Source organism: Schistocerca serialis, chromosome 1 (assembly GCF_023864345.2).
Source record: "Schistocerca serialis cubense isolate TAMUIC-IGC-003099 chromosome 1, iqSchSeri2.2, whole genome shotgun sequence".
Taxonomy (NCBI): domain Eukaryota; kingdom Metazoa; phylum Arthropoda; class Insecta; order Orthoptera; family Acrididae; genus Schistocerca; species Schistocerca serialis.
Window position 1 is genome coordinate 258797404 of NC_064638.1, and position 22505 is coordinate 258819908.

The following is a 22505-nucleotide window of genomic DNA, read 5'->3' on the forward strand; positions in this document are numbered from 1 at the left end:
GATAGAAAAACGTAATTCTTGCAAGGAGATTTGTAAAACATCTGTTCATGGTTTAGAAAATAAACCAACTGATATAGTCATTTTTGACAAAATGAATTAAGAGCTGTGTTAGATTCTATACATGCGTACGTGAATACACCCTTCTGCATGAAAAGGGCAGGGCTTTGTTCCTCACGTTGTAAATGTGTCTTTGCGGCTTCGTTACAGCGACGTAATTTCTGAAACAGCTTTGTTTCTGTAATAATGCCCTTTCAGTCGTGATCATCTTTGCATGCCATCTATGGGATACCTAACCCAATGTGCGTCACAGTCCGCTTTTCATCGTTCAGCTGTTGTTATTTCCGAACAATGTTGTGGAATGTAAAATGACGTCAAGTATTGAATTGTAACGTAGTGAAAGTAACAAGGACTTTTTATTTTCGGAATCTGTTGTTTCTAATTTTGAAAAGGCTTGATGATCAGTGAAACCATTTTGTTTGTAAGCCTACCTCGATTAGAGTTACAATACTATGAAAAAGTATGAGGAAAAAATAGAAACGTCTTGAAACACTACTGAAAACGTATCTTGACCATGCGAATGAACCATTTCCTCAAGAAAATGACCTCCTTCCAAGATTTTGGATTTTTTTTTTCACTTACATCATCGGATTCACCAGTTGTCTCTGATTTATTCTCTGGGTAGCGTAAATATTAAAGAGCTGGTTCATCATATTTTAATGATACATCGGAACAAATTACTGTTAAACCTACCTCAAAAATAAATTTATATGAAAAATAAACATTTTATTTATGTAGTAAAAGAATTTTACAGAGGTTTTTCCAAAGTCCTTATAAAGCGTAAAAAAACATCTCCGTGTTTTTCTCGAGTGGTCAGCATAGGATGAATCCAGTATTTTCGTTGACATCGGTGGCATCTGTATTTCCTTTTCATTAATAAAGCGAAGAGCAACACTTCCTCGTCAGAATTCGTTTGGTAACTGTGTCGCACAAGTGCACAGACAGCTCTCGCCACAGAGCTTCTGGCGCGCGGTTCAGCCGCATGCTCGGCGATTCAGTCGCGCGGCTCAGAGGCGTGATAGTCGCTCACTGCAGCGATTGAACCGCGTGGCTGAAACGCCGCGATGAAGTCGCCAGTCTGAGAGCTGCGTTAAGGGTTTCTTTCCAATGGATCCACGTATGAAGCGCGGGAAAGCTGACTCCGTGCACGCTGCAACAAGCCTATTGAAGTCTTGACAGCCCCTACAGGAACAATTCAGGGAGGGCTCTAATCTATTCCTAGGTTCCTTACTTAATACTGACGAATTCAGGAGGTGATTGTCTGTCTGACGATTACCGATGCAGCGGCAGTTAATTATATTTAAGTTAACTCTCTGTTAACATTGTCCTCTTCTATCCTACTTCTTTTAATCTGCTTACCAATTTGATCATAATTATTTATTGTTTTCAAATACGTTCCACCATGAGCAAACATATTTTTTCTCGTTTTTCTCCCCTGACGTGTTTCGCTGACACTGGACCATCATCAACTTTCTTTTAATTTTCTTTGTACTTTGCATTATAGCTGTTTATCTTTTGAAGTTTGCTGTCAATAGCCACACAGAACACAATATTCAAAATTTATGACTACGAATGTGAAAGTGTTGTGGTTAACATTATTTTATCTGAAACATTTCGTGTGTGGGGGAGGGGGAGGCGCAATATATTTACTCTTTTACAGGTTTCCATGTTGTCTTCACACTGTGAAACTGCATTTTAAAACACTATCTAACTCTTTCCAAGTTAGGAAAACAAGGTGGCGAAGAGTTTCATATCTTATGGGCAAGAATTTCGAATCTTGTTTTGCCTTAGCCTTTGAGCGGTCTCTCTATCTGTCTCTTCTTTTTCTCTGCGGTACGACTACGGCACCTGCCCGAAAGACACTAACAGAAATATTTGTTTCTTTAACGTGGTAACATTAAGGCACTAAACCCCCTTCTCTTTTATTTGTCCAGGCTTTCACTATAGATTGTCATTACATATATTGTCATACGTCCTTGTGGTATAATATCAATAGCCGCGCGGGATTAGCCGAGCTGCAGTCATGAACAGTGCGGATGGTCCCGGCGGAGGTTCGAGTCCTCCCTCGGGCATGGGTGTGTGTGTTTGTCCTTAGGATAATTTAGGTTAAGTAGTGTGTAAGCTTAGGGACTGATGACCTTAGCAGTTAAGTCCCATAAGATTTCACACACATTTGAATATTTTTATAACATCATTAGTGACATCTGTTTTCCATGGAAAGTGGCTGGAGTTCGTATGAATACTGCTAAATAACATTAAAACTTCAGACACCACAATCATGTAACAGTTTTCAATCGTCTCGCACTTGCACGACCAAAACATCATCCGGGCAGGTATTCCGCTGACATAAAGCAGTTTGTGACTGATGGGAAGTCGATCGTGAAGTGACTGAAACGTATGTCGACAGTTGAAATCCATGAAAACGAATCCAAAGGAGACCCAGCTCACGAGAAGGTTGGGGATGAGGGGGAGTGACTCACGATTTCCAATTTTCACCCAAATCTTTAATACCATACATATGTCTATCCTTACTATTACATAATTGCAAGTCGTTTAATATTGTACCAAAAATCTCGAAAAGCGATTGACCAATTTACTTCATACTTTTACGTGATACTCTAGTGAATATTCAGGCGGACATATGCTACTTTTTTTTAATATATACGAATACATACGCAATATATAAAGGGAATCTCCAGACTGTAGCGCCTAGAACCGCACGGCCACTCCGGTCGACTGTGGCTAAGTGATCATTTGAGTGGGGGAGGGGTGGTGCTGCATCTTTAGTTGCTTGCCAGTACTTTCGGGGTAGTCAGTCTTCCTGCTATAAACATACTTATATATTTTCCTAGTGAAGGGTGTGACGGATTTCTTATCGTCAGTCTGTACCGTCAGCCTGTGAAGTGTCCCTTTTCGTGGTTCCAGTCCTGACTGCAACCAGTCAAGCTGCAATCGAATGGGCTAGCCATCAGAAAAGCAACTGAAAAAGTATCCTCTGTTAAGTGAATTGCGCAATAAAGTAGAGTTGCTTGCTGTTTTCCAGACTCTTAATTTTTATGATGCATCATTTTCTAAACATTGCCCTACTAATTTGGATATCAACATAACGTAAAAATATAAACACTTCAGTGAAATACCCAGAAACGCCCGATTCTTTAAAGAATGAACTCCCATGTGCACTGAGCCATTGCAAACAGTGGTTGCAAACGCACGCGGAGCATTTCTATACAGAGGCGGTATTGAAAAACTTGTGCCACGATATGGTTCAAATGGCTCTGAGCACTATGGAACTTAACATCTGAGGTCATCAGTCCCCTAGAACTTGGGAGAACTACTTAAACCTAACTAACCTCAGGACATTACACACATCCATGCCTGAGGCAGGATTCGAACGTGCGACCGTAGCGATCGCGCGGTTCCGGACTGAAGCGCATAGAACCGCTCGGTCACAGCGGCCGGCGCCACGGTATGGTAAGTGCCGTAGTTTGAATGGCGTTTATGTAGAAAAATAGCTGAAGAGTGTACCTTTAAAATGTGTGTAGTAAAATTTGGTGTTCGATACCCTTCTTTTATTTTAAAATTTTGTTACTCTCTGGATACCCTCGTATTCGTACTCTGTTTCTAGTTTCTTGTGTCCGTAGTCGTAGAGTCCTCGTTCTGCTGAGATGACGTCGGCTTACTGGATACAGAGTTGTTATGTGTGCGAGTGTTACATAACAATGATTCATAGTTCAGGTACTACAGATTTTCAATATCATGCAGCTCAGCGTTTGCTGTTGCTTCGCAGAGTATTTGCGGCGATTTAAGAGTTATATAACCCCACTCTTGTGATCTATAATCACGGCAGATTGGTGAGCTACAAAAGATAAGCGTTCTTTCAGAGCTAAATGAAATGTCGTGTGTTAGAGACAGTACTATGTAGCAAATTTCGCACCCCGCATTACCAGAAATGTAATCACATTTCCTTCGTATATTCTGTACTAGCGACCCTACCAGGATTCACACTGCTGGCGCTAGAAAGGTTGACAAAAACATGAAAACAGCGCGAGAAATGCATGATTGAACATAAATGCATGTGCTACCCAAGCGTGCAAGTTGCGCCGTTTCAATCGACTTCGAAAAAAAACAACCAAAACAACAATTTTGTAGTGTCTCAATATGTTTCAATATGTTACAATTATCAGTCGTGGTCATAACAGTTTTCTATGTAGTCGTAAGAGCGTTATGTCGGGGACCAGTGAGTTCGAATGTGGACAAACTGTAACTGTTCGTGTGGTGGGTGCTTCTGTACCCAAGGGAGTCGCGGTGTTCTGTGTTTGAAGAGGCACAGTGACAAACATTTACACAGAATACAGATAAACCGGACAAACGTCGTCCGCTAAGTCACAATGCGGATGGAAGTGTATGCTAGGTGCTCGTGAAAGACGTGACTGAAGAAGATTGTGACGAAAAATAAGGGGACGACAACTGCAAAAGTCACTGCGGAATAGAATTTTGCACTCGCGAGCTCTGTCAGCACTAAAACAACGCGAAGGGGGCTCCATTAGCAGAGAACCGCAGTAATGCAATTGCTCGTAACGTGAAAACGTGGTACTGAAGCAATAAGACCTGGTTTATGGGGCATTGGAAGAATGTTATTTGGTCAGATGAGTCTTGTTTCACAGTGTTTCCAACTTCTGGCCGAATTTACCGCGAAGAGTGACATCTGGTAGGGTTTCGGGGATGATTTGGGCAGACACTGGGTCTCTTGTGCACTTTGCAAGGCCGCATTACTGCCAATGATTATGTGACCATTGTTGCTGATCAGGTCCATCTCTTGGAAGAATGTTTGTTCCCCAAGACGGCAGGACCCCTGTTTATAGAACTTGTTTCGTCCAGGACGAGGATGAACTGTCGCATCTCCCCTGGGCACCACAGTCGCCAGACATCAGTATTATTGTGCTTTCAGGCGTAATTTGGAGAGAAGGGTGCGTGATTTCTGCCCACCTCCATCATTGTTACCTGAACGTGCCACTGTTTTGTGGGAAGAATGGTATAAGATTGCCAACGGCCTTGTCGCAGTGGTAACAGCGGTTCCCGTCAGATCACCGAAGTTAAGCGCTGTCGGACTGGGCTAGCACTTGGATGGGTGACCATCCGGTCTGCCGAGCGCTGTTGACAAGCGGGGTGCACTCTGCCCTTGTGAGGCAAACTGGGGAGCTACTTGATTGAAAAGTTGCGGCTCCGGTCTTGGAAACTGACATACGGCCGGGAGAGCGGTGTGCTGACCACATGCCCCTCTGTATCCGCATCCAGTGACGACTATGAGTTGAGGATGACTCAGCGTCCGGTCAGTACCGTTGGGCCTTCATGGCCTGTTCGGGAGGAGTTTAGTTTTAGTTTTTATGGTGTAAGATTCCCTTGGAAATCGTACAGAACCTGTATTTATCTATTCTGAGATGACTGGAAGCTTTTTTGAATGCTAACGGTCTTTTATGCCGCATTGAGTATGGTAATACATTGTGTTTGTGGGGTTTCCACATTTTTGTCTACTATCTGTAGGTATTTACGGCTCGACGACTCGTTTGTAATATGTAGTCGTAGAGAGAAACTTCCTGTTAATCGGTGTATCTATCAATGAAAACCGTATCAGTATACAGCAGTTCATGAGATTAGCTAAAACATTCAGAGACAAAAACAAGGCAAGGGAGTTTACAATAGCTACAAACAAAATTTCGTCATTTGCTATGGTCCTAGTATTGCAATTTTAACGGCTAACAATATACTTTTGGTAGTGCACTGTACACTGTACTGACAGAAATCATAGGATACCTCTTAATATCAAGTCGGACGTCCTTTATCCCGGCGTAGTGCAGCAACTCAACGTCGCAGGGTCTCCAAAAATCTTTGGAAGTTCGCTAGAGGAATATTGAATCATGCTGCCTCAATTTTTTTATTTATTTACTTTGGCTTTGGGTTACAAGGAGCATACAACCCATAACGGTTATAATGTGCCAAAGAAACATAATCGGAATAAAGCAGAATAGTACAAAATTACGGCGTTAGCATACGAACATATTCTTTAAGTAAAATAAAGGGGCAGTTAGACAAACACCAGACAGCCAGCGGAAGTTATATCAATGACACTGGAGCATAATTACAAACAGCAGTATACAGCAACATTATGACAAACATGCATGGGCTCTTATAGTAAAAGACAAAGCATGAAAGGGCAAACACTTAACACTATACAGTAAGTACAACAATAGGTAAAGAACAAAATTGCAAATAACACATATAACATTGTCAGAAGTGTAGCATGCGGACAGACGCATTTAAAATAAAAGAGAAACCCGAACTGACAAACACAATACAACCAACGATATGTACAATAGCACCAGTAGAACAGTGACATAAGGTGCACAAAGGAGTAATAATCAAAATTTAATGAACAAATAGAGGTCAGTACGCAAATTAAAACACAAAATTACGCACCGGATTACGAACAGGGCTGATGCCATGCGAAAATGAAGAACTCGGCAACTCATAAATGCAATGTAGATGCCAGTGGCTTTCAAATACTCTGTGAGCAAGTTATATTTATCAAAATGGTAGCGTACAACAGCAACACCAGTGAGGAGGGGGTGAACTCTGGCAACCAATTTCTTATACAAGTCTGATTGTGCAGTCGTGTACTTGAAACATGCCAATATGATGTGGTTAAGACCTGCTACTCCCGTTGTGTCCTTGGCACAGTGCCCAGACTTGATAATCTTCAACCGATATAGGTGCGCGGGGTAATACCGATGTCCCAGCCTCATGCGAATGACGAAAGTCACATGACGTCTACGAACCTGCGCCGAGGCGAACCGTGGTCGAAAAGAGATGTTAGATTGTATGGCCACCAGGTGGCCGCCCTTAGAGTGCTGAGAGACATGCCATTCACAGTTCCAAGCCTGATAAGCAGCCTTCAGTATCGTCGATGTGAGATCCGTATGAGATCGGCGTTCGGCATAACTGGCCCTCTCTAATAGTCTTCTCGGCAAGGCAGTCAACACATTCATTATGAAGAGTGCCATGATATCCTTAAATCCAGAGTAACTGAACGGCAATGCCCGGGGTCTGCGCCTCTCTTACGGTCAAGACGTCCAGAAGATACCTAATGGTCTGTTTATCAAATGCGGGACGTTCTACGAGGGCTGGAACTTTAATAGTGGCAACTATTTATTTACAGTTCGTACAAAATAGATACGTGTTTCAAAGTTTTACTGACCTACAAGGTAGTCACCAGCATTGTGTATAACCCGCTGCCAGCGATGTGGAAGTCGTAGGATACTCTTGGCAGTGCCGGTTGTGTTGACAGTTCGAGCGGCGCGGTATATTGCCCGACGAATTTGTAGCAGTTCTGAAGCGAATGCCGTGAAGCGTTTCCTTCAGCTTAGAAATCGAGTTCAACTTACGAAGGCTTAAGTCAGTGGAGTGCAGTAGGTGGCATGGCACTTAGCAGCCCCATCAGTCAAACAAATCAGTAACAGCTTGCACTGCACGTGCTTGAGCATTGTCCTGCAAAATGATGGTCAGGTCCTGCAGAAAGTGTCATCACTTCTGTCTCTACGCTGTTCATTTTTGGAACACAAAAATGGTTCAAATGGCTCTGAGCACTATGGGACTTAACAGCTGTGGTCATCAGTCCCCTAGAACTTAGAACTACTTAAACCAAACTAACCTAAGGACACCACACGTATCCATGCCTGAGGCAGGATTCGAACTTGCGTCCGTAGCGGTCACGCGGTTCCAGACTGTAGCGCCTAGAACCGCTCGGCCACGCCGGCCGGCACCTTGTTGACAAAATAGGTCCATGGCTTCGGGGGTCTGCGCCACACCCCAAGCCTAAACCAACTATTACCAACTGATATTGGGTCTCATGTGAACAGGCCACGGTTTTCCGGTCGTCTAGGTTCAACCTATACGGTCACGAGATGAGGAGAGGTGCTACAGGCGATGTCGTGCTGTCAGCAAAGGCACTCGTGTTGATCGCTTGCTGCCATGTCCGACGCCTTTAGCTTCAAGTATCTGTTAACAAAAGCACTCATGTCGGTAGTTTGCTGCCGTAACCGACGTGTTTAGCTCGAAGTACCATTGCGCGATCAAGCTCTGTTAATTCCCGTCGTGCGGCTATAATCACGTCGGAAACCTTTTCACATGAATCACCAGAGTACAAACGACAGCTCCGTCAATAGGACCTATACTTGAGTATTGCTCATCAGTGTGGGATCCGTACCAGGTCGGGTTGACAGAGGAGATAGAGAAGATCCAAAGAAGAGCGGCGCGTTTCGTCACAGGGTTATTTGGTAAGCGTGATACCGTTGCGGAGATGTTTAGCAAACTCAAGTGGCAGACTCTGCAAGAGAGGCGCTCTGAATCGCGGTGTAGCTTGCTGTCCAGGTTTCGAGAGGGTGCGTTTCTGAATGAGGTATCGAATATATTGCTTCCCCCTACTTATACACCCCGAGGAGATCACGAGTGTAACATTAGAGAGATTGGAGCGCGCACGGAGGCTTTCCGGCAGTCGTTCTTCCCGCGAACCATACGCGACTGGAACAGGAACGGGAGGTAATGACAGTCGCACGTTAAGTGCCCTCCGCCACACACCGTTGGATGGCTTGCGGAGTATAAATGTAGATGTAGATGTAGATGTAGACTGCCCTTTTATACCTTATTTACGCGTTAATACCGTCTTCTTAATATGTGGATACTGCTATCGCGTGACATTTTTCACCTCAGTGTAGCGAAAAAGCGCGGAAGTTTAGATGGAATGACAATGCCCCCCAAGTGTGTGACTGCGACTGCAGAGGCCGGTGTTGTGTTGGCAGTGAGCAGCGCGGATGGAGGAGGAGGACGACGACACGCACCTGTGCCTCAAGTGCCGGGCGACCATCACGGGGCTGGACAACTACGTGCAGCACCGCAAGGCGGGCTGCCCGCCGCGCCAGGGCCAGGAGCTGCGCGCCGACGACTTCTTCTCCTCGCTGGAGCTGCAGAGCTCCGCCAAGAAGGCCGCCGCCGCCTCAGCCACGCCCGGCACCGCCGCCGGCAGCAACGAGCGCACCGGCCGCGACACAGACGAGGTACTCACCCACCAGTAGCATCCACTACTGGGGCTGTTAGCTCTGTTTCTAATCCATTAACAGTGGTTAACTACGCACTCCTCGAAGCGTCGGAATTCTACATCTACGTCTACATACATACTCCGCAAACCATCATACGGTGCGTGGCGGAGGGTACCTCGTACCACAACTAGCATCTTCTCTCCCTGTTCCACTCCCAAACAAAACGAGGGAAAAGTGACTGCCTATATGCCTCTGTACGAGCCCTAATCTCTCTTATCTTATCTTATATTTGTGGTCTTTCCGCGAAATGTAAGTTGGCGGCAGTACAATTGTACTGCAGTCAGCCTCAAATGCTGGTTCTCTAAATTTCCTCAGTAGTGATTCACGAAAAGAACGCCTCCTTTCCTCTAGATACTCCCACCCGAGTTCCTGAAGCATTTCCGTAACACTCGCGTGATGATCAAACCTACCAGTAACAAATCTAGCAACCCGCCTCTGAATTGCTTCTATGTCCTCCATCAATCCGACCTGATAGGGATCCCAAACGCTCGAGCACTACTCAAGAATAGGTCGTATTGGTGTTTTATAAGCGGTCTCCTTTACAGATGAACCACATCTTCCCAAAATTCTGCCAATGAACCGAAGACGACTATCTGCCTTCCCCACAACTGCCATTACATGCTTGTCCCACCTCATATCGCTCTGCAATGTTACGCCCAAATATTTAATCGACTCGACTGTGTCAAGCGCTACACTACTAATGCAGTATTCAAACATTACGGGATTCTTTTTCCTATTCACCTGCTTTAATTTACATTTATCTATATTTATAGTTAGCTGCGATTCTTTACACCAATGACAAATCCTATCCAAATCATCTTGTATCCTCCTACAGTCACTCAACGACGACACCTTCCCGTACACCACAGCATCATCAGCAAACAGCCGCACATTACTATCCACCCTATCCAAAAGATCATTTATGTAGATAGAAAACAACAGCGGACCTACCACACTTCCCTGGGGCACTCCAGATGATACCCTCACCTCCGATGAACACTCACCATCGAGGACAACGTACTGGGTTCTATTACTTAAGAAGTCTTCGAGCCACTCACCTATGCTCGTACCTTAGTTAGGAGTCTGCAGTGGGGCGCCGAGTCAAACGCTTTCCGGAAGTCAAGGAATATGGCATCCGTCTGATACCCTTCATCCATGGTTCGCAAGATATCATGTGAAAAAAGGGAGAGTTGCGTTTTGCAGGAGCGATGCTTTCTAAAGCCGTGCTGATGCATGGACAGCAACTTCTCTGTCTCAAGGAAATTCATTGTATTCGATCTGAGAATATGCTCGAGAATCCTGCAACAAACCGATGTTAAGGATACTGGTCTGTAATTTTGAGGATCTGTCCTTCTGCCCTTCTTATATACAGGCGTCACCTGAGCTTTTTTCCAGTCGCTCGGGACTTTACGTTGGGCAAGAGATTCGCGATAAATGCAAGCTAACTAAGGAGCCAATGCAGTAATGTACTCTCTGTAAATCTGAATTGGAATCCCAACAGGACCTGGCGATTTATTTATTTTCAACCCATTCAGCTGCTTCACAACCGCATGGATGTCTATCACTATGTCCTCTATACGGGAATCTGTACGAGACTCAAACGGCGGTATGTTTGTACTATCCTCCTGCGTGAAAGATTTCACAAATGCTAAATTTAAAATTTCAGCTTCCGCTACCGTTGAATGCATGTCAGCTGAGAGCAAAGACTGCAGTTGTTGCACATCTACATCTACGTGATTACTCTTCTATTCAGAATAAAGTGCCTGGCAGTGGGTTCAATGAACCACCTTCAAGCTGTCTCTCTACCGTTCCATTCTCGAACGGCACGTGGGAAAAACGAGCACTTAAATTTTTCTGTGCGAGCCCTGATTTCTCTTATTTTATCGTGATGATCATTTCTCCCTAAGTAGGTGAGTGGCAACAGAATGTTTTTGCAGTCGGAGGAGAAAACTGGTGATTGAAATTTCATGAGAAGATCCCGTCGCAACCAAAAACACCTTTGTTTTAATGACTGCCACTCCAATTCACGTATCATGTCTGTGACACTATCTTCCCTATTTCGCGATAATACAAAATGAGCTCCCCTTCTTTGTACTTTTTCGATGGCATCCGTTAGCCCCACCTGATGTGGATCCCACACCGCACAGCAATACTCCAGAATAGGGCGGACAAGCGTAGTGTAAGCAGTCTCTTTGGTAGACTTGTTGCACCTTCTAAGTGTTCTGCCAGTGAATCGCAGTCTTTGGTTTGCTCTACCCAGAATATTATCTGTGTTATCGTTCCAATGTAGGTTATTTGTAATTGTAATCCCTAAGTATTTAGTTGAATTTACAGCTTTCAGATTTGTGTGACTTATCGCGAAATCGAAATTTAGCTGATTTCTTTTAGTACTCATGTGAATAATTCTACACTTTTGTTTATTCAGGGTCAATTGCCATTTTTCGCTCCATACATATATTTTATCAAAATCATTTTGCAAGTCGTTTGGATCATCTGATGACTTTACAAGACTGTAAATGACAGCATAATCTGCAAACAATCTTAGACAGCTACTCAGATTGTCTCCTATATAGTTAATATAGATCAGTAACAATGGAGGGCCTGTAACATTTCGTTGGGGAACGCCGGATATTACTTCGTTAAAATTTTGGCTTTGCACTGACCTTTCAATAACCTAATATATGAAATACAGTAAGCAATACAACTTCTTTTCATACATGTGACTTTACATAAGAGTTCACACAATACACAAAAAATCAGTGTAAACAAATGTTCACATAAAATGCTTTCAATGATTAGTTTATACAAAAAAAAGACACCAACAGGTGACATCTTTTCAGTAGAAGCAGTCCATCAGTGGCACCCAGTAAAGTTGAGCAGGTACACCCAGCAACAAGTCACATTTCTCAGCAGAAGCAGTTCCATTAGTGGCACCCAGTAAAGTTGAGCAGGTACACACAGCAACAAGTGACATTATTTCAGTAGAAGCAGTTCTATTAGTGGCACCCAGCAATGTTGAGTAGGTGCAGACAGCAAGAAGTAACATCATTTCAGTAGAAACAGTTCTAACAGTGGCACCCAGCAATGTTGGGTAGGTGCAGACACCGACAAGTGACATCATTTCCATAGAAGTAGCTCCATCTGTGCACCCAGTAATGTTGAGCAGGTGCAGACACCAACAAGTGACATCATTTCAGCAGAAGCAGTCCATCAGTTGCACCTAGCAATGATGAGCAGGTGCAGACAGCAACAAGTCACATTATTTCAGTAGAAGCAATCCATCAGTGGCACCCAGCAATGTTGAGTAGGTGCAGACACCGGCAAGTGACATCATTTCCATAGAAGTAGCTTCATCTGTGCACCCAGTAATGTTGAGCAGGTGCAGACACCAACAAGTGACTTCATTTCAGTAGAAGCAGTTCCATTAGTGGCACCCAGCAATGTTGAGTAGGTGCAGACAGCAACAAGTGACATCATTTCAGTAGAAACAGTTCTAACAGTGGCACCCAGCAATGTTGGGTAGGTGCAGACACCGACAAGTGACATCATTTCCATAGAAGTAGCTCCATCTGTGCACCCAGTAATGTTGAGCAGGTGCAGACACCAACAAGTGACATCATTTCAGCAGAAGCAGTCCATCAGTTGCACCTAGCAATGATGAGCAGGTGCAGACAGCAACAAGTCACATTATTTCAGTAGAAGCAATCCATCAGTGGCACCCAGCAATGTTGAGTAGGTGCAGACACCGGCAAGTGACATCATTTCCATAGAAGTAGCTTCATCTGTGCACCCAGTAATGTTGAGCAGGTGCAGACACCAACAAGTGACTTCATTTCAGTAGAAGCAGTTCCATTAGTGGCACCCAGCAATGTTGAGTAGGTGCAGACAGCAACAAGTGACATTATTTCAGTAGAATCAGTTCCATTAGTGGCACTCAGCAATGTTGAATAGGTCCAGAGAGCAGTCCATAATATTCACTATCACTGATCACACTGTTCATCAGAGTTTATAAGCAGAAATTAAACATGTCCTAGTGGCACCAATCATGTAGAAAAAGTACAAGTAACAGTCCATAATATTCACTATCACTGATCACACAGTTCATCAGCAGAAATTAAACGTTTCTAAGTGGCACCCATTATGTTGAAGAGGTGCAGGTAACAGTTCATAATATTCACCATCACTAATCAGACAGTTCAGGCATGAACAATAGTTTGAATACACATACAAATGCTTTTACACACTAGACATATAAATTCTAATAAACACACAAATGATATCAGATAATTGTCATATTAACTATTACAAATACTCAAATATCAGTAAACCTATAATATTTATGGGTGTCAGTGCAAGCCACAACAAACAATAAAATAATATTTAGGAGATAGGTGGGTAGGATTAGAAAAGGAAAACACACAAAACACATTCACTCATCTTTCATCCACATTAAGTACTACTGTGTAATTGAATAGTGTTAACTGTGTAAATGCAATTCTGTCAAAATCTGAAGTTCATCATGTGTATCAAGTAGTAGTGGCAGCAATGTATAACAGTCAATAATAGTTAAGTCAACCTCATAGTCATCATGTCAAGACCAATGTTTGCCAAGCCAGATCAAATGTACTGTTGTTGAACAACTGTCAATGAGCCAAGATATGCAAATACTTCCTCTCTTCAAAAAAAAGTATATACTGCTTAGTGATTTAACAAAGTGTGTGTATAGACTATCTTTCCTTCTACTTTAGTGTTCTAGTCTGCTATCTTCATCCTCCTTGTTCCATAAGACCAACAAAAACAAATATGCTCCTCACTTACTTTACCTCTTATATACCAAAACTCCAATAATCATCAGCATCACATAATCTCAATACTTCAATAATACCTCTTACGTCGATACATATAAACCTTAGTATCATTAATAGCATTTACCTTACCTCTTGTCCACAAAAACTCCAATAATCAACAACTTCATATAATCTCAATACCTCAATAATATCTCTTCAATACGTCGATACATATAAACCTTATTGCCAATATCATTTCACTTCCATAACAACTCTTTCCTCTAGTCAGTCTCCTCGAACAAGTACAGATAAAATCCTAATGCAAACCTCATCATCCCATACAATCTGAAGACACATTGTCAACACACAACCTCTGTGTAATCCATCTGACCCAAATCTTCTACTCATTATGAGTTATAAACAAAAGAAATGCATACATGACCTCTAACAGACTTAGTTCGAATAACTCTCAGTAATTAAGTACGATTACGGAGTGTGAATGATCATAATATTTCACAGTGTGTACATCACTTCAAGAATTATGGCAGAAGCAAACATGTGGAGTATTTCTTGTGTCAAGTGTCACTTCCTATTTCAATTGCTCACGAAGAATGCAGTGTAATAATTGTTAATGGTCTAAACCTAGTAATGGTATGTCATGTCGTTAGCTTCCTTCCTATTAGCATAAAGTTATACAGCTTCCATAAATCCTCAGCTCATGTGACTTCTATGAAGTTCCTTGTACTAATGTCGTTCGTCGAATTATAGCAGTTCATTTTCTTATCTTAAAAATATAAGGCACTGAGCGTAAGCAAAACAAGCAATAGCGAGTAAATATACCAGTAGTGAACAGAATGTCAAAAAGTGGATGCAGCACAAATCCTACAACAAGGCTCTGCCAAGCGAACAATCTATAATTAATACCGTAGTGTGACCTAAACTCTATGTTCGTACACAGTATATTAGCATTTCTATATACCAAATTAAAGAGTAGTTGTGACGACAAACAGAAATGTATAAATATGCAATCCATACGCATAGCAGTAAACATATGTTATCTAACATAATAAACAGGTCATTAGCATCATATCAGCATAAGCAAATAAATGTTCATATGTAATCTTAATAAATAAACATGAAGGCGCAAGCAGATAAATCACAAAGTATAACTTACATACATATCAGCACAACTAATCATGTGACAATTATAATTTAAATAAATAAGCACAGCAGGCACATAATTAAAAAGTATGACATCACTGAAAAAGCAGTGCAGCCAAGCGATGCATAATATATACAAATAACAATCCTGTTCATTAATAAAACATTGACAAAAATCAGCAAATGTACGCAAGCACGTCGCTTCACACATAAATTCATAGAACATGAAATTAGCACAAAGTATGAATCACATAATCGCGAGCAGCAAATTACGTCTAAAGTACGTACCTAAGTGGAAATATGTTACCTGAAAAATAAACTCAATTAATAGTTACCTTTTTAGTTTATTAGTTTCTTCTTGGAAATTATATTCATCCTGAAAATTTCTCGATAGTAAGTCCTCTTAACGTCGGAGACACACAGACTTTACCTGAAGTTCTTAAATATTTTATAGAACCGTATCCTGAAAAATACTGAATGTTAATAACATAATTCATCAAGTCACTATAGCTTTATACTGAATTTAATCGGAGAAATTAAACTGTGTATTTGTTTACGGCTGTCGGTGCATTCGCACTGAGCGCTCGATCAGCTGTAGGCGCGTGACGTAGGAAGCAATTGTTCGCGGTCAACGACTGCCTTGTGCGGCGCGCAGACTTGACTGTTGCTTTGAGTATGTGCCGTCGCCAAAACACAGGGCGGTATCCTTGTACTCTCCGCATGTTTACATGTAGCTGTGAGTTTCTCTTAAGTATATCATTCCACAAAAATTTTTACGTTAGATATATGATGTATTCCTTTAGAGCGTCGAGATTTAAGAGTTTCTACTTCGACAGTGTTATCATGAATAATTTTACGAATTCTATATGGACCGTTATAAAGCAGAAAAAATTTGCGACACAAACCTTTTCCTTTGTGAGACAAACGGTGAGAATTAACACTTTTTGACCAACTGACAAATTTTTTAAATGACCAGGACGCTTAGCTGATTTCTCTCTTCTAGCAGCCGCAGATGCAATATTTTGCAGAGCCATGTTCACAACTTCAGAATGCCGTAGTTTCCGTGTAGGCGGAAAAGGAACGATTTCAGAAATGCGATTTGTCGGTGCTTTGTTTTTTAATATCAATTAAAGGCGGTAAAGAAGTTGAATCATTAGGGAGTTCATTCAGAATGTTTTGAAAAATATTAAGATACTGATCCCAAGTTCTGTGATTCTGGTGACAATAAAGACGACACAATTTATTGATTTCCTTCATCCATCTCTCTGAAGCGTTAGATTGAGGGTGAAAAAGTGAAATGAAAATTGGTTTAATTTTACGACGCTGTAGAGTACGAAGCCAAATTTTAGAACGAAACTGTGATCCATTATCTGATATAACCTTATCAACATGACCAACTTCTTTAAGAAAATGTTTGATGAAAGCGTTAGATACGGAACGAGCTGTTGCTTTGCGTAAAGGTGTAAAACACACATATTTTGATGTCAACTCCACCGCTACGAAAATGTACGCAAAACCATTAGTAGATCGAACCACTGGACCGAACAAATCGACTGCAGCCATCTCCTTTAATTTCGCTGGAATGATAGGAAACAACGGTGCTCTGTGAGAAACTGTTGGCGGCTTAGCCTTTTGACATAATTTGCATTTGGCCAGAACAGATCGAATACGTTTTTCCATATTACTGAAGTAGCAATTTTCTCGTAATTTATGAAAGCATTTTCTGGGACCAAAGTGTGCATAACTGAAATGCGTATACCAAATCAGCTTATTAACCCACTCATCAGGAATACAAACTAACCAAACAGAGTTGTCGAGCGATTTTCGTTTAAAAAGAATGTCATTGCGAACTAAATAATGCTGTCTAATCGCTACGCTTTCCTTTCTCCTCCACTTCTCCTTAATGTCCTTCCAGATTGGATCCTTATTTTGCTCCTTAGCGATGTCCTGGAGCGAAGACGAAATAAAGTTCTCAAACGCAACACCTTGAATATACATCAAACAATAATTGTTTTCTATGCAGTCCTCTTCAGCACTTTGTTTCAAACCCACAGGTGCACGTGATAAAGCATCAGCAACAATATTTGAAGAACCCTGTATGTAAACAATACTAAAGTCAAACTCCTGTAGGTACAACGCCCATCGTGACAATCTGCCGTGAGTTAATTTTGTTGACATAAGAAATTCCAGAGCTCGATGATCGGTATAAACCTTAGTATGTCTGCCAAACAAAAATGTGCGAAATTTTGTGAAAGCCCAAACAACAGCCAAAGCTTCAAGTTCCGTAATCGAATAATTCTTTTCTGATTTAGAGAGAACACGATTTCCAAATGCAATAGTCTTTTGTACTACAACGCCGTTTTCTTCTATCTCTTGAAATAAATGTGCACCTAGGCCCTTGTATGATGAGTCCGTCGCCAAACAAAAATCTTTAGATAAATCCGGATGTGAAAGAAGTGGAGCAGCAACTAAAGCATCACGAAGTTGTTCAAATTCTGATTGAGCTTCCTCATCCCAACACCAATTAGATTTCTTTCCAGATAGTTCACATAAACGAGGTGTGGCCAAATCGTCCAATCTAACAAAGCATCGAAGAAAATTACAGACACCAAGGAAACTACGAACATCACGTTTTGTGGTAGGAACAGCATAGTTACGAATAGCGTCTAATTTCACTGGATCAGGAAGAATACCTTCTGTAGAAATAATGTGACCGAGAAATTTCACCTGTGAACGACCAAATTCAGATTTTTCACGTTCACTGTAATGCCAACTCTTGCAGAGATACGTAATAATGAATCCAAAATTTTGTTGTGCTCACTCCAAAAATGTTTAGCAATAAGAATGTCGTCAACATATGAAGTAATATTGTCACGAAGATAAACAGGTAAAATTTCATTTAAGCTACGAATGAATGCTGCTGAAGATACAGTAAGCCCAAACGGTAATTTCCGAAACTGGTAACAGTTACCAAAGGCTAAAAAGGCAGTATATTTCCTACAATCAGGGTGGAGTTCTATTTGCCAAAAACTTGCGCGCATATCAATCGTGGATAAGACTTTAATTCCATTGAAATGTTGAAGAAGTTCATCTAAATTTTGTGGACGGTCAGTTTCAGGAATGATGATATTATTTATCTGTCTGGAATCCAGAACCAAACGAATTGACCCATCCTTTTTAAGAACAACGTGTAATGGACTGGTATAAGGACTGACTGCAGGCTCAATAATGCCCTGATCTAACAGGTACTGAAGTTCATTCTTAACCTTGTCTCTGTAAGCCAAAGGAATAGCGTACGTTTTCCCGCGAAATGGTGTGTGTTCTTTTACTTTAAATAAGTATTGTAAGCCTTGTATAGTTCCTGTGTGATGACTAAACACTGTAGCATGTGAAGTCAAAATTTGGTGCAGCTCTTCTCTTGCAACGTCATCTGGCACTTCAGCTTTCTTAACCTTTTCATTAATTAATTCTTCGCTATTAATTATATCATCCATCGCGTCTCTGTATCTATTGTCATTGTCATGAATAAACACACTGTCGTCATAATGCTCAACGAAAACATCAGAAGTAAGAAACCTTAAACATTTTGTATCTGATTCAGATCTTGCTAAACACTCGAAAAATTTCAACCATTTCGGCATTCCGGCAACAGTCAAATTCACACTTCCTTCTTTAAAGTTCAAAATTGCCTTATGTGCGTTAAGGAACTCCATACCTAATATGATTTGGGTACTGAGTAATGGAACAATAATAAAATTAGCAGAAAATTCGTATCCTTGACAAATGAAATTTAAGTTGGTCTGTTGTTTAACTTCCACACTTTTTCCAGAAATCGCTCCTCGAATTGTAGTTTTTGAAATAGGTAACACAGGACAGGCAATAGTTCTTACACATATACGAAAAACTGATTCACTAATGACATTCAGTGGGCTCCCAGAATCTAAAACTGCAGTGAACTTATTCTTACCGACACATACTTCAATAACAGGATGTAAAAATGCGTCTACATTATTTTCCTTTTCGTCTAGCAAAACGTCTCTCATGTCTTCCAGGCGTACGTAGTGTAAAGTCGTAGTGTCATTAATTTCTGAACTGTCTATATTGCTGCCAGAAGCCGAAGCTGCAAGTCATTGTCGATTGTTTGCGTCACGTCTTTGATTATTCGCGTCATTTCGCGGATCAATTTCTACTATTTACACTTGTCTCTCTGAAGTTCTGTCACGTGGAGGATGCCAATTAGGTCCCTCCTGTCTGTTAGATGCAAATTCTTGGTTGTGTCTGTTATTAAAATTTCTGTTTTCCTGTCTGCATAACTACTTCGTGTATAATTTCGACTGTCACTTCTGAAATTATTGTTGTATCTACTACCCTGATTATTTCTATAGTAAGAATTTCTATTACTGTATGAATAATTTCTGTCCTGATGATACCGATTACTGTTTCCATATGATTGATCATTCCGGTACGAAATACCGTTATTATAATTGTCTGTGTAATTTCTGTTAGAACGTCTGTTATTGTCATAAGGCTGGTATCTATTGTCCTGTCTGTTACGTCTGTCATTCTCAAAGTTGCTCACATAACGCCCGTTCCGATCACTATCTCTTTTCTCTGAAAATCTATTGTAAATACTGTTACTGAAAAAGTTACAAGAAGTCCCGTCGTCGTTGTCATACCCAAGTTCTTGCAACAAAGTCTTAAAAGTCTCAATGTCGTCTTTACATCTTCCGGCCAAAGCAATTTGTCTTATGGATTGTGGCAGCTTAGTTAAACAAATGCGAATTAATTCAGTCGGGCTATAAGGGTTGGACAGGAACTGATTCTTTCGAATCATGTCTTCAAAGTACTCTGCCGGCGTGCGGAACTCAGACTGTTTAAAATTACGCTGCATAATCAGACTATGTTTGACTCTGTCTTGTGTGTTTTCGGACCAATATGCCGATAGAAATGCATGATAAAAATCATTTAGATTATTACAATCTCTAATGAGTGCGCGCATCCGCGTCGCCGGTTCGTTTTCTAAATATCCACACATAAATTCCAGTTTGTGACTTAGTGGCCAATTTGGTGGAAGTGCGAACATAAATTGATCTAACCATGCACATGGATGTATGTCATTCTTAGAGTTGCGGAAGATCTTAAATTTCCGAACAGTCAAAAAGTGTTTATAGTCAAAATTCTCGCCTCGTGGCGACAAAGACCTACCGCGTCTGTCCCAGTCCCAATGACGATTATTGTCAAGTTCGCGCGCCTGGCGCTCTCTTGTCGCATCCCGTAAATGAAACAAATTATTTTCTTCAAACCCCTCTGATATCTGTGATTCTAGATTTCTTCTGCTGTCTTTTCCTACGATTTCGCCTTCAATTTGTTTGACTTGCTTTTTTAATGCCTCAAATTCCCTTTTCACGCGTTCATTAAATTTTCCCTGATTTTCAACATGCTTATTTATATTCTGGTACTCTTCGGTTTCTGAAAATGGTAATGGAGCTGTATCATCCGAATCTCTGTCCCCATTTAAACTAAGATTTGTCAATTTATCTGAAATCTTCTCAACTCTTTCCGCTAAATCACCTATTTTTTCTTTCTGTTTATTTACGTCTTCCGTAAGTGTCGCGACTCGGGTTTCAGTATTGACACATTTGGTAGTTAACTGTTCATATTGTTGTGTTAGATTATTTATTCTGTCATTTGGTACGGATTCCTCGATTCTCTCAAATATTTCTTTCTTATCGTGTGCACGTTGTAAATTTAACTCTGAAAATTTCTGTACTATCACGCGATCTCTTTCCTCCTGTTCTCTATCCTGTTCCCTTTGTCTAATCTCTACTGCAACTAATCTATTATTATGAGAATTCAAAATCGGTTGTACTTCTTCTCTGATTTCTTTCTTTAACTCATCTTTCTTATTTTCGAAACATGTCCCTATTCGTGAGTCTAACCGTGTTTCCATTGTTCCCATATCAGTTTTTAATTCAGATCGTAAAGTTCCCATCTTTGTTTTAATTGTTCCTATTTGTGTTTTAATTGTTCCTATTTGTGATCCCATTGTTCCCATCTCAGTTTTAATTGTTCCTATTTGTGAGTCTAACCGTGTTCCCAAATTTAATTTTGCACTCATCAACTGCTCCGTACTAACTTGTTCTAAATTCTTTTCGCCCCTAACATTTCCCACAAAACCAGTTTCCTTCGTCATAGCTGTAAAGCTATCTGTGTTCGATACTATTCCAGAATCTTCTATCGTTAATCTCGTATTCTATGAATTTTCTGATTGAGAAAAATTTTGAAATGGTTCCGGACTATTTTCCCGACTTATTACATTGTTTTCGACTCCATTATTCATCATACTGTTGTCCTGTGTTGGCGAGTTCGCCATTTCAACAATTTCGTCATTCTCACTATTCATCATTTTCGCCTTTTTCATTGATCGCGTAATCATTTACAAAACATAAAAAAATTCGTCACTGTACGAAAATTACACACAATGACTCTTTATCTCCAACAATACCATTTACATGAAATGTTTCCCTCAAACACGATTAATTGAACAATTGAAATAATTGCACTAAATTGTCAACCGCGTATACAAGACAACAAATCAAATTCTGAGAAAAAATACCATTAGAAGAATGACAATTACCAAATCTACACATGCAAAATAGACTACAATTACTAAACTCCAGATTACTACAACAATACTACGGTCTACTATTTTTACAATCAGAAGATTCCAAGGGGCGATCCGAAGCAGCGGTCGCCACGTGCATGGGGGCTTAATTATTATTAATGAAAATACTTTTTATTTTTCGTAGCTGTCTGTCCGATTACGCAAGTCTCGTAAACGGTAGGCCCTGACCAGTATTATTACGCTATCTGACTGCATAGAATAACAACGAACAATGAAAGAAAATTTTCGTTAACACAAATAATTAATTAAGTCCCCAGCAACTATAAAACCTACGAACCCAAAGCACAAGTGTAATTGTTCTGTGTGTGGGAGTGTGACTCAACGTACACATCTGGCACGGTTCTTCTTCAACAAGACAAGAAATTTTAAATACCAATTATATTGACGTGATAAAAGAAAATTAGAAATACTATAATTGCGTAAGGAAAGCAGAATTAAACTCTAATACAAGAACACACGCCAGATGCTTTGTTGACTGAACCTGTAATGACGCATTATTTAGGACACTGAAATAATGAAAAAAAAAAAGAAACGGAGTTCGTTACCTCATTTATATTGATGAAAATCACTCTAATCCTTACAATATATCTCACACCGACTCTCTACTATCACATCTCAACCAGAACTCTCCAATATCACATCTCAGCAAGCACTGCCTACTAGCAC

General features: G+C 40.9%; 1 protein-coding gene and 1 pseudogene across 1 annotated transcript in view; both read left to right on the forward strand.

Moving 5' to 3' along the window:
* Positions 1-22505, forward strand: part of LOC126464665 (zinc finger protein 236) — an 864481-nt gene that overhangs the window by 355648 nt on the left and 486328 nt on the right. Inside the window, exon 3 of the mRNA XM_050096252.1 lies at positions 8910-9164. Coding sequence (XP_049952209.1) covers positions 8922-9164 — 243 coding nt within the window. The 5' untranslated portion in view covers positions 8910-8921. The remainder of the gene's footprint in view (positions 1-8909; positions 9165-22505) is intronic.
* LOC126430124 (5S ribosomal RNA) lies at positions 5100-5217 on the forward strand (annotated as a pseudogene).